This window comes from Dromiciops gliroides, chromosome X, assembly GCF_019393635.1.
Source record: "Dromiciops gliroides isolate mDroGli1 chromosome X, mDroGli1.pri, whole genome shotgun sequence".
In the NCBI taxonomy this organism is placed as follows: domain Eukaryota; kingdom Metazoa; phylum Chordata; class Mammalia; order Microbiotheria; family Microbiotheriidae; genus Dromiciops; species Dromiciops gliroides.
Window position 1 is genome coordinate 36,999,600 of NC_057867.1, and position 17,247 is coordinate 37,016,846.

At 40.8% G+C, this 17,247-nt stretch overlaps 1 protein-coding gene across 1 annotated transcript in view; it reads right to left on the minus strand.

Moving 5' to 3' along the window:
- The window catches only part of IL1RAPL2 (interleukin 1 receptor accessory protein like 2), a 953,666-nt gene that overhangs the window by 855,276 nt on the left and 81,143 nt on the right, over positions 1-17,247 (minus strand). The window contains exon 2 of the mRNA XM_043974249.1: positions 8,638-8,738. Within this exon, the coding sequence (XP_043830184.1) occupies positions 8,638-8,719 (82 nt within the window). The 5' untranslated portion in view covers positions 8,720-8,738. The remainder of the gene's footprint in view (positions 1-8,637; positions 8,739-17,247) is intronic.

Genomic DNA, 17,247 nt, shown 5'->3' on the forward strand with positions numbered 1-17,247 from the left:
TTCCCTTCTATGGGCCTCAGTTTCTTCGTCTGTGAAAGGAGGGTATTGAACTAGCTGGCCTTTAAAATCCCTTCCATTCCTAGCTCTAGGATGCTATGGTTGACCTTGGGCAAGTCACTTCCTCTCTGTGGGCCTCAGTTCCCTCTTCCATAAAATGAGAGGGTTGGACTAGATGGCTTATGAGGTTTTTTTGCAGCTCTGAAAGGACAATCTTAGAACACTGATCTTATTAGGAATCAAAAACAAGATAGGCACAGGAAGGTTCTTGCCTTATGGAGCAGGGAGGCCAGAGGCTGACCCTCTGATCCTAATGGAAACCAGAGGAACCAATCTATGCCAAGCTCCACCAAAGTGAATTTAGAAGTTGGCTGGAGGGGGGGGGGAGAAGAGCTTAAAACTGTGGACAAGGCGGAGTTCATTTTCTAATAATGAATCCCACAATGGTAGAATCACAGGGGTTGAGAGCTGGAAGGAGACACAGCGGGCCATTCTGTCCAACCCACCATGCATCTGGCTCCTTCCAGTTGCAGAACTATTAAGCAGGGGCTGTTCTCCACTTGTACCATCTGACATAGTGTTGCTGCTTCAAAGAAAATAGAAAGTGGGGGAAAGCAGAGAATAGCAATGCAGCATTCTTCTTTGTTCTGGCCTGAAATAAACAATCAAAACATGAGAGGATCTTAGGGAAGAGAAGAATAATGTTCTGTAGACAGGCAGGGGACAATTCCAAGAGAGGCTCCATCAGATATGCACTCAGCAACATATGGTATCCATTCATCTCTGTCCCCATCACCTACAATGGACGGCCATAATTATGAAGTGCTCCTAAGAAACCATAGAGCCAGCTGGTTAACAGTGAGTTTACCTATGCAAGCCCGAGAAAGGGACCATCAGGGCTGAGCTGATGGCCTTCCTTCTGAAGTGCTCTGAGTGAGGGCAGGAGGTTTGTGACCGGCTCCAATGAGGGAATTTGTGGCTCTGCAAATGGAGTCAGAGGATCGGGAAGGGCCTCCTTGCTGGTTCCTGGAAAACAAGCCAATCTCCAGACCTTTTTTTAAAAAATAAATATAAGGGCTATTTGGACCGATTCCTACTTGGGGAGGAAGAAGGAGGGAGAGTACAAATAGCACTCTATTTGTCCTGGCTCTGACTCTTGCTTGCTTTCCCAGTGCAGACCATGTGAGGAATTCACTCTCAACCCACTGAGTCAAAACAACAACATCTTCCAAACAGGGTTAACTACCAGAAGATTAGAAGATGTATCTGGGGGGTAGCAAGGTGGTACAGTGGATAAAGCACCAGCCCTGGATTCAGGAGAACCTGAGTTCAAATCCAGCCTCAGACACTTGATACTTACTAGATACCTTGGGCAAGTCACTTAACTCTCATTGCTCTACAAAAAAGAAGAAGAAGATGTAGCTGAAGGGGGCAGTGTTTGTACAGGTGGGTATTCTTGGAGCAAGAGCACTTGGGTCAATGGCTCCAGGAAGGATGGTGCAGGTGTCTCTAATTAGGCACCTTAGATAGATGTATCCCAAATCCCTCCATATTCTAGAGATACCCTCATACTTTTCCATTCCAAGGCAGCCGAGGAGGAAGGAACACAGATACAAACCTCAAAATTAAATAAATGTTCAATTTGTTCTCACTGCTTTTTTATTCTCTTCCCCACAGGGCAATAAAGAATCAAAGTCAGGTTCTGAGTATCTTCTTCATTTAGAAGAAAGAATCAAAAATAGATAAAGCTAAAAGAAACCTCAGAGGCCAGGGAGTCTAACACCCTCCATTTAAAGATGAAGAAACTGAGGACCAGAGAGATTAAATTACTTGCCCTGAGTCAAAATGTCTGAGGTGGAATTTGAACCTGTGTCTTATTGACTCTGAGTCCAGTGCCCTCTGACTATGCTGTGATGGCTCCCACAGAAATGATAGGAAAAGAACGGCAGACGTAGAAAGGAATTGTGAAGGCATTTACTCCATCCAACCTCCTCATTTTGTCAATAGGGAAACTGAGGTTCAGAGAAGGCAAGTCACTTGTCAAGGTCAGGAGGTGAGGGGCAGAGTCACGGGCTCCTGATGCCTCCAATAATAACCCTCACACTGCACCACCATACCTCCGTCACGCCATTTAAACAGTTCTTTCTCTACCTGAAATGATTCCTTAAGCTCCAATGTTCCTAATATATCAAAAATTTTAATCAGCTCAATTGTCCATGAATTTTCATTTTAAAAGAATTCACTGCTTTAAAGAACTTGGGATTTGAACAGTATTTTGTGGGATGGTTTTAAAGAACCCTCTTATTGATGGTTCTCTTCCCTCCAAGAGCTCTCCCTCCCCGCCCCCCACAACCCTACTTTGTAATAAAGCTGTGAAGCTAATTCAATAAGTTTTTATTAAGTACAGAGACAAAAGCAAGACTGCCCCTGCCTTCAAAGAGCTATGGGCCAATAGCTCTCTGTTAAGAGAAGTAAGGCAGGGGCAGCTAGGTGGCGCTGCAGTGGATAGAGCACCGGCCCTGGAGTCAGGAGGACCTGAGTTCAAATCCGGCCTCAGACACTTAACACTTACTAGCTGTGTGACCCTGGGCAAGTCACTTAACCCCAAATGCCTCACCAAAAAAAAAAAAAGAGAAGTAAGGCATCCTTTTCACTGTGAGGTCTCTGAAGTCCTGAAGGGTCACCATAGCCCTCTGATTTCTCAAGTCCAGCCATGAGGTTTTAACTCTAATACTGACCTGACATCAGATTGACACAGTGTCTTAACAAAAAACAGGGGGATGGACATGGGTGCATGTGGGGGAACACACACACACACACACACACACACACACACACACACACACACACACACACACACACACACACCCCTCCCTCCCTTCTAGTCAAATCAGCCTCTTCACTGTCCCTTCTCCATACTGACTCCCACATTTTTCTACTGGGCTAGATGATCGTAAAATCGTATCATCTAGTATCTCTCTCACCTCTCGTGTGCCCTCTTCCCTACTTTCTCAAGTCTTACCCATCCTTCAAGGCCACCTAGAGCATCTCTCCCTCCCTAGCCCCCATCCCCAGGAAGCCTTTCTACCCATACCGGTGAGAGCCTGGGCCTCAGTTTCTCCACCTGTAAAGTGAGTGGATTGGACTAGAGGGTCTCTAAGGTCCCTCCCAGCTCTAGAGATAGGAGCCTATGTATGACCTTGGGCAAGTCCCTTGCCATCCCTGGGCCTCAGTTCATCTCACCTATAAAATGAGGATGACGTGAGGGAAAGACAGATAGAAAATACTCTCAAGAGTATTTGTTTCATGAGGAATTGTGAGGACTAAAATCACAAAGAACACTGGGGTAACACAAGAAGAATATACATTTCTCTTGCAGGAGCATTCTGCAAAGACCAAAGGCCAAAACCAAACCCAAATGCAAAGCCATCCTACACAATTCAGCAGTCCTCAAAATTAACTGCTTTGCATTTTGTAGGAAGTTTGGATGTAACCTGGCCCTAGCTACAGCCCCAGTGCTGCTTCAGCTCTTTTCCTCAGCAGACGGGATGGTCAGGCTTGGAGCACACCCTGTATTGTGGCCTGTCTCCTGGAATCTGGACAGTTTCCAGCCACGAGTATAAGATTTTTTGTTTGTTTGTTTTTGTTTTGGGGGGGGGGGGGTTGCAGGGCAATGAGGGTTAAGTGACTTGCCCAGGGTCACACAGCTAGTGTCAAGTGTCTGAGGCCGGACTTGAACTCAGGTCTTCCTGAATCCAGGGCCGGTGCTCTATCCACTGCACCACTTAGCTGCCCCATGCAGACACTGTTTAAAATGTTCTCTGTATCCTTAGAGCTTAGCAAAGTGCCTAACACATAGAGAGCACTAAATAAATGCCTTTTGATCGACTGATTATGGACCTTATGACTTAGGAGGGAGAGAGACAAGACCTCTCTAGTGCAATAGATAGAAAATTGGCCTCAAAACTAGAAAGACCTGGATTCAAGTCCAATTCTACCACAAACTTCCAGGACAATTCATTTAACCTCACAAGGCTCTAGGCAACCCCCTACAGCAAGCATTCTTCACATTGTTCCGTATCAGGGACCCCAATGGACAGTTTGGTGAAATCCATAGAACCATTCTAAAAATAATGTTTTTTTGTTTTGTTTTGTGGGTTGGGTTTTTTTTTGTTTTATTTTTTGTGGAATTTTTTTGTTTTTTGTTTTTGTGTTTTGAGGGGGGTTTGGTTTTGTTTTTGTTTTTGCAGGGCAATGATGGTTAAGTGACTTGTCCATAGTCACACAAGCTAGTAAGTGTCAAGTGTCTGAGGCCAGATTTGAACTTAAGTCCTCCTGAATGCAAGAAATAATGTTTTTTACTTAAATAATATAACTAGGATTACAGAGGAAACCAACTATATTGAAATAGTTTTCAAATTTTAAAAATTCTTGGGTTCCAACTAGAAAAGTCCTGATTGATGGCTATAATTTTCAAAGAAAGTGTGAACCAACATTCAGAGAAGGACTGGTTCCTTTTAGCAATGAAATAACATGTCCAGTTCCAATATCCTATTAACCAAAACAATATATGTTTGAACTTAGAGCTCTTCAACTGTCCCAGGGCCAGGAAACACTTTCTCAACTGGGCAACAGGCAAAATTATTTAGTAAGATTTTCCTATTGGATGTTACTGAATATTCTTTAAAGATGAAATCAACTGTAATGGGCCAATTATCCAACATCACCAATGCTCCTGTGATGCAGAGCAGAAGAACTGGGCTACAACTAGAAAGAGTATGATGGGAGAAACCAATCAGAAAAGGAAGGGAAAGAGAGCAAAGTGGTCCTGGAAGCTGATTCACTCTCAGAAACACCTCCTGGGCCTCTTTTTTCACATCTCCAAGGCTCGGAGAAGTCGGATTTCTAAGATTTCTCCTCCATGCCATTCCTGATCATAGGTATTCACAAACAGCAATAAGAGCACTTCTTGAAAAATGCAAATTAAAACAACTCGGAGATATCACTTCGCATCTATCAGAGTGGCAAATAAAACAAAAAATGAAAATGATGGATGTTGGAGGAGATGTAGGAAAACTAGGACACTAATCCATTGTTGGTGGAGTGGTGAATGAATCAAACCATTCTAGATAGCAATTTGGAACCATGGCCAAAGGGCCATAGAACCGTGCATACCCTTTGATCCAGCAACACCACTGCTACGTTTCTGTCCCAAAGACATCCCCCAAAAGAGAAAAAGACCTATTTGTACAAAAATATTTCTAGCAGCTCTTTTTGTGGTGGCTAAGAATTGGAAATCAAAGGAATGACCATCAATTGGGGAATGGCTAAACAAACTGTAGTATATGATGGTGATGAAATGTTATTGTGCTCTGAGAAATGACAAACAGGATGACTTCAGAAAGGCCTGGAAAGATATGTATGAAATGATGTGTAGTGAAGTGAGCAGAACCAGGAGAACTTTGTTGCACAGTGACAGCAATACTGTTCGATGAAGAACCATGAATGACTTAACTATTTGCAGTAATACAATGATCCAAGACAATCCCAGAAGACTAATGATGACACATGCTATCCATCTCCAAAGAAAGAACTGATATTGATTGAACACAGACTGAAGCATGCTATTTTTCACTTTCTTTCATTTTTTGATACAAAATGACTAATACGGTAATGTTTTACATAATTTCACATGTATAACCTATATCTGATTGCTTATCACTTTAGGGAGGGGCAGGGGAGGGAAGGAAGGCGGGACAGAATTTGGAACTCAAAACTTTAAATAAAAATGTTTATTATTATTTTAAAAAATAAAATAACTCTAACAATAACTCTGGAAAATAACCAAAATAAAGATGATTCACTTTTATTTTTTTTTTATTTTTTATTTATTTTTTTTTTGGATGATTCACATTTAAATATGTACTGCTCTATATAGCCTAGCCTTTGGGCATATGCTGGGCAGGGTCTCTGGTGCAGCTAAATACTTCCCATTCAAGGGAGATGCAAAAGGGAAATTCCAGCACAGATGAAATTGGGATAATCAGAATGTTGGGATACCCATATTTGAGAGAATAGGATAATAATAGGATAAGGAGCTGAAAGGAGTCAGAGGTAAAAATTGGAATCACTATATACAAAGACTACAACAATGGCAAAACAAAGAACAGAAAGAATAAAAACAGTGAAAACTGGAAAAAAATAATAGGACTTGTTAAAAATGTTTTTTTTTCCAAGATGACATTCATTCTAGAGGGCTGATCATACCTTACCACACCCCTTAGCCATGCAGAAAGGACACAACTAAAAGCCAAAGCTATTCACACACTTTGTAAGTGATCTAGCAAAAAGGATGCTGTGAAAAGCACCTACTTTTTAAATCATACTCGAAGTCCACTGATAATTCACTTTTTTACCTCCCCATAAATAATAATTTCTCCAAAATACAACCTGGTTATGTGGATGGCTACTATAGTGGAGGAGGGGGAGGAGAGGAGCATATTTGAATCTAACTACTGTCATATAGATGGCTTTTTCAATGTTCGATTCATTTTTCCTTTCCGACACTGCCTGAGCCATTAGAACAGTCAAGTGAGGAAAATGGCATCAGGGCCAATAGGTAGTATTTGGTGGTAAATAATCTCCCCAAATACTTTATCTCAGTGATAGTCAATCCAAAGCAAGATTAAAAGTGGAAAATGTTACTCAAAGAAAGAAGGCTAAGAGTAACATGGCAGGTTAGAAGTAACAGAGAAAAAATATATTCCCATAATATAGGCAAGGAAGAGCTACAATATGTAAAACCAAACACACATGTATATATGAGACCAACTTCCAATTTGTGCTCACTATAGAAGAGACCACAAAGAGCTAGGAGAGGGAGGGGGAGAGAGGGGAAGAGAAGGGAGGGAAAGGAGGAGAAAGGGAGAGAAAAAAAGAGAAATGGGGAGAGGGGGGAGAGGGGAAGAGGAAAAGAGTGGGGAAGAAGAGGAGGAGAGGGGGAAGAGTGAAATGGATAAAGGGGAGAAGAGGAGAAGCAGAGTGGGGAATGGGGGAGGAGATAGACTAGGAGAAGAGAGAAGAAGAAAGAGAAAAGGAAAAAGGCGGGAGGGAGAGAGGGGGAGGGAGAAACAGGAAAGGAGATGGGTAGAAGAACAAAGGAAGAGAGGGAGAAAGAGAGAGAGAAAAAGAAGGGGAAAGGAGAGAAAAGGGGAGGGAGAAAAGGGAGAGGAAGAAAAGGAGAAAGAGAGGGGAGGGGAGGGAGAGGAAGAAAAAGGGGAGAGGGAATAGGGAGAAAAAGAGCGAAGAGAGAGGGAAAGAGAGGGAGAGAGGGAAGGTGGAGTGAGGGGGGAGAGAAAGGAAGAGGGAGAAAAAAGAGAGGAGGAGAGAAGGGGAAGGGGAGGGAGAGGAAGGAGAGGGAGGACAGGGGAGGAAATGATTATACTGATAGTGCAGAGTGGTGATACGACTTATGCGAAGTCCCTAACAGCCTCCCATCTGGTAGAGCAGAGGGTTTCTGAGCCTGTCAAGGCCAGAAAAGCTGCTCCCAAGAGCCGTGTGCAGTGCCTGTGGACCACATTGGGCTGGCTCAAGTAGTCAGGATTGGGAGGTCCACATGTGCACGTTTGTCTATATGAAAAAGAGAGCAAATGCTCTGCATTACTCTATCTTTGCTGCTTCAGAAGCCTGTGGATGGCATCTGTGGTATTAAGCCTAATCTATTAGCAGCTAAAAAGTAATGACAAGAATAATTTTTGTTTTAATTTTTAAAAAAAGTAATGACACACTTCAACTATTTCAGTGTCCAAGCACCAAGAAAGCTCTAAGTCCTTATCAGCTAGATTTTGCACTTAATCAGAAAGTCAGGAGTCAAAGAAATTCCTTTCTGGGAGATAGCGGACTGTGAGCCAGCAGCCACCCCCCCCCCTGAATCATTTGTTTCCCCAGAATAATACATTTCTCAGGGTTTTACTAGAAAGATTACAGAAAGAAAATCGATTCTTAAGTTCCTATGTATAGTTTATAATTATAGCTAAAATGTATAATCAAAACTGAAAGATGACATATATGTTCAAGTGTTATCAAACAATGATTAAGCGTTGATCGGAATGTCTATTGACTACATACAGCTAATCTCCTAGCACAACCCTGGCTGTCTGCCAAACTGCAAGTCATCTCTCCTAGAGAAATTCTTCTTCAGACAATTAGCTAATATTACCTAACTCAGAGGCTTTATTTAGGCTAATGCCTGTTAAGCATTTGGGGCAAATGTGGGGAATTAAAGCTCATTTGTATTTTCCCAAAGCTTTAATGCCTCTTAGAACTATCTTCGTTCATGAACGGTCAACAGGCCAGTGTTTGCCCCAATCTGAACATTAACTTCCAACAAGGCACCTTGTCTAGGTGCTTGTGTTTGTTTTGTGCAGAAGCTGGGCCATCAAAGTTCACATGTCATATGGAATTCCCCCAGGAACTAATTTTACCAGAATCTAAACATATTCCGGCCATCTGAAACTTTATTTATTCCTCACGGGATACCTAGAATGAAAGCACTGTCGGTTAAAGACACTTAATTATACAGAGACTGGTCCACTCCTGATGTTCAAACAACATCTCCTAGACCATTAATGAGCAACTTACCGGAATTCCTCTTTGACACAAACTTCAGATTTGTGCTGACTACTGAACAGATCACAAGAGCCAAGAGAATTGGTGGCTTCATCTTTCATATCCAAGGGTAGCTGAAAAAAAAAAATAAACGAGAATATAAAGTCTGTATCACAGCTTGCTGCCTTGCCAAAGCTACAAAACTATGTCTCCAGATTTCTCAAAGACAAGTTCTAACTTAATTTGAGGGTTTCTGGTTTTATTTTTATGCAAAGGTGGGAAAACATGAAGAGTCAAAGGAACAGTTTATGAATAACTCATCTCTCTGTACCAAGCCAGCACTTGATCTCTTTGCCAGGGAGATATAGCAGCCAAATGAAACAGTAGTTTAGAATGTAAACTCGCTTATAAAATCTTACAAACGGCGAAGATTATGAGGAGTATAACCTCATAAAACAGCTAGAAGCAATAAACAAGTTAGCAATAAGACTGGTCAAAGGCCAAATCAAGCCAAATTAAAGTCATTTAAGGATGAGACCAATATAATAACAAAGAGACCAAAAAATGGAAAAGATCTGTCAAAGATTTCTAGAACACATTTTTTTCCTCCATCAAACAACAGTGCAGCCATTATAACAGTACTCTTAACTTCACAACCCATGATGTATTGCACAAGTAATTAAAATGGAAAGAAATTAAGATGGGATGGCAGTTGATCAGACCCTGTGTACACAAGGGAAGTATGGACTGGAGTCAGCATACTTCTACTAATAATGAACATTTACATGGCATTTTAAGGTTTGCAAAGATATGTTACATCATTTCAGTCTCAGAAAGGGTAGGTAGGTTACAAATGAGGAAACTGAGATTGAAAAAGAAAAAGTGATTTATTTGATCAGGATCCCAAGCATTTAAGGCAGAATTTGAACTTGAGTTTTCCTGTCCAGTATTCTAGCCACTATATCACCTAACTGATAAAAGTATAATTTTGACTGCAGTGAGAGGTTGGGCCCTCACCCAATCTGGAACAAAGATACTAAAAACTGAGGGAGGATAAGGGAGGGAAATTTTGGTATTCAGATGAAAGAAGGTAAACAAGAGGACAGCAATAATTAATACAAAGAGATAGTGTTTTTCACTGGTCGAAATTCAAAACTAAAATTAAGGAGTTTTGCTGCTGATGGATATTCATGATAAAGGCTGGAACTTGTGTCCAATGGGTGAAAAATTGTGACTTTAATCTTCTTTGCTTACCTTGTATTTTGGCTCAAATTCATTTGCATGGCAAGCCAGAGAGGATCATGGTAATTTTTTATCCTAAGGCAGGTTATCTAGGACAGGGCTTCTTAAACTTTTTCTACTTGTGACCCCTTTTTGCCTAGGAAATTTTTATGTGACCCTGGGTGTATAGGTATATAAATCAAACATCTGCTGCCAAATTTTCTACAACCCCCACATTCAGTTCCATGACCCCATTTGGAGTCGTGAGCCACAATTTAAGAAGCTTGTACAAAGAACTAGGATCTCAGCCCAGATATAGACTAAAGAAGATCTTCTCTTGGGAACATCCTGGCTATATCTCCATATCTTGGATGTCCTGGCACTACAGAGACAATTTAATATTCTTTCATAAAAACTGACCCTGGCCCAAGGATTCCTGGTTTGGGGAATACCTTTTGACTGCTCCTGTTGCTCTCACACAGGCTTCCCAACATGTACATAGTAGGGATTGTAAAGTACAGGACAAAGAATACGGGGACAGAGTTAAACAATTATATACTCTAGCATTCCTAAAGAAACAATGGTTAACATGGCAGAGAGGAATTGGGAACTATGCCCAAAGAACTCTAAATCTGTGCATACCCTTTCAGTAGAATACCACTCTGTATTCCAAAAAAAGGGGGGGCACTTACTCGCTGTGTGACCCTGGGCAAGTCACTTAACCCCCGTTGCCCAGCAAAAACAAACAAACAAAAACATTAAAAAGGGGTGAACAAAATATTTATAGCTGCTCTTTTAGTGGTAGACAAGGACTGAAAATTGAGGGGATACCCACCAATTGAGGTGTATAGCTGAACAAGTTGTCTATTATTATGACGGAATACTATTGTACTATAAGAAATGATAAGCATGATGCTTTCAGAAAAACCTGGAAAGACTTGCATGAACTGATGCAGTTAAGTGAGCAGAATCAGGAAAACATTGTCCACAGTAATAGCAATATTGTACAAAGTGAACAAGTGCAAATGACTTAGCCATTCTCAGCAACGCAATGATCCAAGACAACTCCAAAGGACCCATGATGAAAAATGTTCTCTGCATCCAGAGAAAGAACTGATGGAGTCTAAGTGTAGATAGAAGGATACTATTTTTCATTTTATTTTTTCGTGGGGTTTTTGGGTCTCTCTTTTCTTTCACAACATGACTAACATGGAAATATGTTTTGAATGACTTCACATGTATAACCTATATCAAATTGTTTGTCGTCTCAGGAAGGGAGCGAGAGAATTTGGAACTCAACTTTTGGGGGGGTGGGGCAATGAGGGTTAAGTGACTTGCCTGGGGTCACACAGCCAGGAAATGTCAAGTGTCTGAGGCCGAATTTGAACTCAGGTCCTCCTGAATCCAGAGCCGGTGTTTTATCCACTGTGCCACCTAGCTGCCCCCATAACTTAACTTTTTAAAATGAATGTTAAAAAAAAATTTTTTTAAATAAAAATAAAATGAATGTTAAAAATTGTTTTTACATGTAATTGGAAAAAAGAAAATATTATTCAAAAAAGAAAAGACAACAGTTAATGGTACTGTTTGGTAATTAATTAATAAATCCTTTCACCATGATGATCACTAGGAATTAGCAAAAAAAAAAAAAAAAAGCAACTTCTAGTAGAAATGAGTAAATAGGGACCAGGTTTGGAGCACACTAGCAAGCAGAAAAACACCTAGAGACGCTCATGTGTCCTTAGCAGAGAAAGCACCAACCCCAGCAACTTCAAATGAAGTCATGCTACTTAAGGATGGAATATTAGCATTCTTTTTGGAGAGCCAGCCCTGTCAGTTGAATAGGGATGCCTTGAAGTCTGTGCTGATACACAGGCAGCACAAGAATGAGGCAGAGAAACATGGCTGATTATTGGAGAGCCTCAGGGGACCTGCTTATGATGCTACATCGACAGGGAAAGTACAACACAAAGAATACAGGACTGGAAGGTTTTCAGAGCTGGATTGCCAATTTGATAGTGCAGAAAGTGCTGGTGACACTTAGATGAAGATTCTAACTATCTCTCATGAGAAAGGAGAGAAAGTCCTGACTTTGTATTAGGGTTGCAGAAGAGATGGAATCAATGGATAACTTTGGGCTGGCTCAAGTTCTCAGGATTAGGACTGCAGGCCAGGAGGATGCTGGCAGGCATTAGAGCTTACTATTTATGGGAGTGACCTCTTCATAAGCAAAAGAAGCAGCATTCTGCAAGTCAGTCAGCAAACGTTTATTAAGCATTTACTATGCATAGCAGGAAGTATGTTAAGCGCTGGGGATACGCAGAAAGGCAAAACAGCTATGTACAGGATAAATCAGAGATAATCAACAGAGGGAAGGTATGAGGACCAATGGAGACTGGGAAAGACTTCCTGGAGAAGGCAGGATCTTAGCTGAGACTTGGCACAAGCTAGAGAAGCCAGGAGAGAGACACGAGGAACTAGCTATTCAGAATTAGTACATTTCCTCCTACAACTAAATGAAGAACATATGGGGAAGAGCATGCTGAAAGAAAGCAAGATGGCTTTGTGAGAATGAGGGACATCTCAATATGTATCACTAAGGTCAAAAATGAGATGACCCTAGATCACTCCAACTCCACTACAAGAATTTGAATCAGCTGGGATGGCAGGCAAAGCTATCCCTCCTGGGAAGGAAAGTGAAATCGACAAAGGGAATCAGAACTGGGGACCAGAGACCACAATAGAAGGGCAAAGGCAAAGCACAGCTATGGTGTCTCAGAAATGCAAACTGGAGAGAGGGGGAGAGAAAGGGGGAGAGAGGGGGGGGGAGGGAGGGAAAGAGGGAGGGAGAGAGAGAAATTTTAGATGGATGGATATAGAGATGATAGAGATAGATAAGAGAGAGAGAAAAAAAGAGAGAGAAAGTCACATGAAGACTAAGTGGATTTTAAGGGAAAATCAGGCATTAATATATAGGAACCTGAGTGCCACTGGACTGGCATTGAGAAATGCTGATGAGGTAGGGTGGGGCAGCCCTGGATCTCAGAAAAAGCTGATTTTTATCCTATCTACTGTTGCTTGATCCTTACCCCCAACCTCATGCAGCAGGGACTGAGGATTTAAGATGTAGAGTTCTCTGCTGGGTTTCTGTAACAATAAGTGATGGCTGTATTCCAGTTGGTCTATGAGAGATATTCACAAAAGGTAATTCTCCAGTCTTTAGTTGGGTTAGGCTTTTGTAAACTAGGTAAGAACTGGTTATCTATGGGTAACATTACTATGAGTTTCAGGTTACCTAAAGAAATGACTGAAAAGAAGAGAGGTACCAAGGTTCTAGTGTATGCGTACAGATCAAATGTAACAGTTAGGATTGAGCGCCATCCACTCTATCCTGCTCAATGTATAAGCAGCATACATTAGGCACCTGGCTGGGACACAATACCTGGACATTCTGACAATTCATACCTTTATTCAAAGGTCTATAAGAAGACTTAAGCCAATGGTGACAGAAAGCATAAAAAGGACAGTGACAACTCCATCGCAGTAGCAGGTCCAGAGATATTTAATTTTAGAGTCTCCAGTGCCTGAGGAATGAAAGAATAATCTAAGGAAGAAACTTGGGCAGTACTGGTACACTTTCATTCTATGAGTGGGAAGTGAAGTTCGGTCAAGAAGCAATCCAGCTCAATGATTCAAATCCTGTTCAAGAGTAATCCTTAAAGGTTTTCCTCTGTGATATGAGAGACTTCAGAAACCATCTGAAAGAGCTATTCACCAATGGGATCCCACAGTTCCTTCACACCAAGATTAGGTTATTTCTTCTTCACTTCATATCAGAGGCTGAGATCAGAATCTTTTGTCCCCAAGAACTGACTTAGGGTTAGAAATCCCCAAGAGTTTGTTGTGTTGCTAATCAAATGAACTTGGTCCACTATCAAATTGGTCCAGAAAAAGGGGGGGGGTGGTAGGAGAGGAAAGCTTTATTGATACAGATACAGATATGATACAGATATTTCTGTACCAGTTAGCAGCAAATTCCCCCAGCTTCAGTACATTTTGGCAACAGTTTGTTGTCTCCCTATACTCCTAATTTGTATGATTATTTATTATCAATATGAATCTATAAAATAATAATTTACACACCTATTGATGAATAATAGCTCACATTTGCACATCATTTTGAGGTTTGCAAAGCACTTTATATACTTATTTGAATCTCTCAAAACCCCCATAACATAGATACTGTAAGTATCTCCATTTTGCAGAAAGGAAGAGCAAACTGAGGCTCAGAAAGGTTACATGAAAATAAGAGAAATAAACAAAGAGGCCTTTAGAAGTCACAACAGACTACAAAGGATGCATCTTTACAGGGTTGGAGCAACAAGGGGACCTTAAACATCATCCTGTTCAACTGCTTCATTTTACAGATGAGAAAATTAAAACCCTAGGGTATTAGGGTATTAAGTGATTTGCCCAAGGTAACACAGGAGAGAGGTGAGATTTGAAGCTGGGTCCTCCAACTCCAAACTGAACATCTTTCACTCACGTAATTGATAAAAAGGTGTACAGAATACAAGATCTCACTATGTTTGCTGCTTGTTGACAATTTTAAAAGAGCACTGGATTCAGGACAGTAAGGTGCAGACCTAAAACCTCTCCTCCAACATACTATCTCTCATATATATATATATATATGCATATATATATATGCATATATATATGTATATATCTTTGATAGATGCAACAGAGATAACTTTATTACATGATCTAATCATTAGAAATAGACAAGATCTAAAATAGCAGAATGCATGTTAGCCAAAAATGGCATTCAATGCCATGGAGGATATCTTAGCACAGAGGCCAAATAGAAGACTTTCCAATAGATAGTGAATTCCTTGCAGATATTCCTCATTGTGAATGACTTGATTTCATCAAGCCCCAGAATATACCAAGTCTCCCAAATGAAATCCATTATCACTGTAAATTATTTAGCCTATCTATCCACTTGGACAAAACCAAAATCTGTCAACAGCAAATTCTCCCAACTTTGGTATAAATTTTGGCAAGCAAGATACTTTATTGTCTTACTACACTCCAAATTCATATGCCTTGTAGCAAAAGTGCGATGATATGGCTGTGGATGGACAGCCCAAGGAGCTTGTTTTGAAGCAAAAATGGATCTAACGTCAATGTTTTTCTGATAAAACCGTAAATTACGGAATATAATACTACTTAAGGAATTAAAATTGAACACCAACCAAAGGAGAGATATATAGTGGTGGTAAATATACTATGTCATACTACTAACAATGAACAGACCCAAAAAAGGGCATAGATAATAACATCAAAGAAACATACAAGCTACAGAAGATTTGGGTCAGAGCCTAGCTCATGTAGAAGCTCCAAAAAGCTAATGCAATCTGGGGCTGCAGAAAGAGAGGCATACTTCCAGGAATGAGGAGGTAATAGTCTCTCTGTACTCTGCCCTGGTCATATTGCATCTGGAGTACTCTGTACAGTTCTTGATCTCAGTTGAAAAGGGACATGAATAAGCTGGAGCAGATCCAGAGGAAGAAAACCATAATGGCTGAGGGTCTCAAGTCCAAACCATATGATGACTGGCTGAAACAACTGGGGTTGTTAGCCTGAAAGAAAAAATGAGGAAGGAAACAAGCACTTATTAAGTGCCTACTATGTTACAGGCACTATGCTAAGCACTTGACACATATCTGATTTGATCCTCATGACAATTCTTTGAAGTAGATGCTATTATTATCCCAATTTTACAGTTGAAAAAACCAAGGCAAACTGAGGTTAAGTGACTGGCCTAGGGTTACATAGCTAGTCAGTGTCTGAGGCTAGATTTGAACTGCAGCCTTCATCATTTCTGGCCAAATGTTCCATCCACTGTGCTACATAGATGCCCCTGTTCGGGCATTTTTCACTTGTGTCCAACTCTTTGTGACCCCATTTGGGGTTTTCTTGTGTAAGGGCTAAAATTCTAGCTAAACTGTCTAAAATATCTAATGAGTGGTCACCAATAAATTATAAGCTTTAGTAAGAGTTAGACTTTTAAGCATTTATTAAGGAGAATAAGAATTTGGTAAAGAGAGAGAGAAAGACCTAGATTCATCTATCTATTAAAGGGAGAGTGCATTTCTAGCTGCCTTCTCCACCAGAGTCCCCAGGAAAGAGAGTGAGCCAGCGCGCCAGCCTCCCCCTTCTTCCTCCCATAAGCCAACGTCACTTTCTGACGCCCAAGAAAAGCCACATGGTCCTGCCCTCAGAGGCCCTCTCCATATGTTGGAGCTTTCCTACAGTTAGTCTCCAGTAGACGGCGTCATTCCAATCATTACACTTGGCAAAGAAACTGGACTGGTTTGCCATTTCCTTCTCCAGCTCATTCTACAGATGAGGGAACTGAGGCAAACAGGGTGAAGTGACTTGTCCAGGGTCACACAGCTAGTATCTAAAGCCAGATTTGAACTCAGGAAGATGAGTCTTCCTGACTCCAAGCCCAGCACTCTATCCGCTACAGCACCATCTAGCTGCCCTCAGATGCCTCTAGAAGTAAAGATTAAGAGAATCGTGCTAGCCATATTCAAGGTCTTGAAAAGCTGTCATTTGTGATTCTTTGATTACTTCTCTTTGCACAGAATACATTTCAGGACCACAAACTCTTCTGAAAATGGCAAAAACAAGAAAAGAGGGTTTTGGAAGACTTTGTAAACACCCTCCTTCATGATCTGTGACATAGTCTTTGTGCAGAACACAATTTACTGATATGGGAATGAAATGCACAGGTAAAGAAATGTTAAGCATATTATTAGTAAGCGTCCAAAGACTTTCTCTACCCCCTTACCTAAATGACTTTCCATTCTTTATAAAGTTAGATACTCAACATCTGAGTCTGAACCACATAATCATCATTAGAGAATCACAATAATTATGTCCATTTTCTCTTCTTTTGTCTGATTTGATGTAGAATATGTTGAACCTGGGTAAACATTTCACTATACTCATCTATTATGAACCTTCCCATGGGGAAACTCATTCATTCTAAAAACATTTATTGGGTACCTACTGAATGCCCTATGCTATGTGAGATGCAAACCAAGAGAATCTATCGAATTTAATTGGATTTGTCGCTGTATAATTGGTTTCTACTATCAGGGGTCTTCTGATGTAGTCAGAGAAACAAGACATGTATATTAGAGAAGTGAATCTAATGCTAAAGGCATCACGATCAAGTGTAGTGTGACAAACTAACATGAGGAACAGGTGACTTACATTTCCCTTTACAAGTAAAAATCGGCAAAACTAGTAATACAAATTGTCAAACAGATCAATACGATCCATATCTTAGCAACATCCATCTGAAAGCCCATCACTGGGCAAAAAAGTAGTATCTAGAAGCAAAGC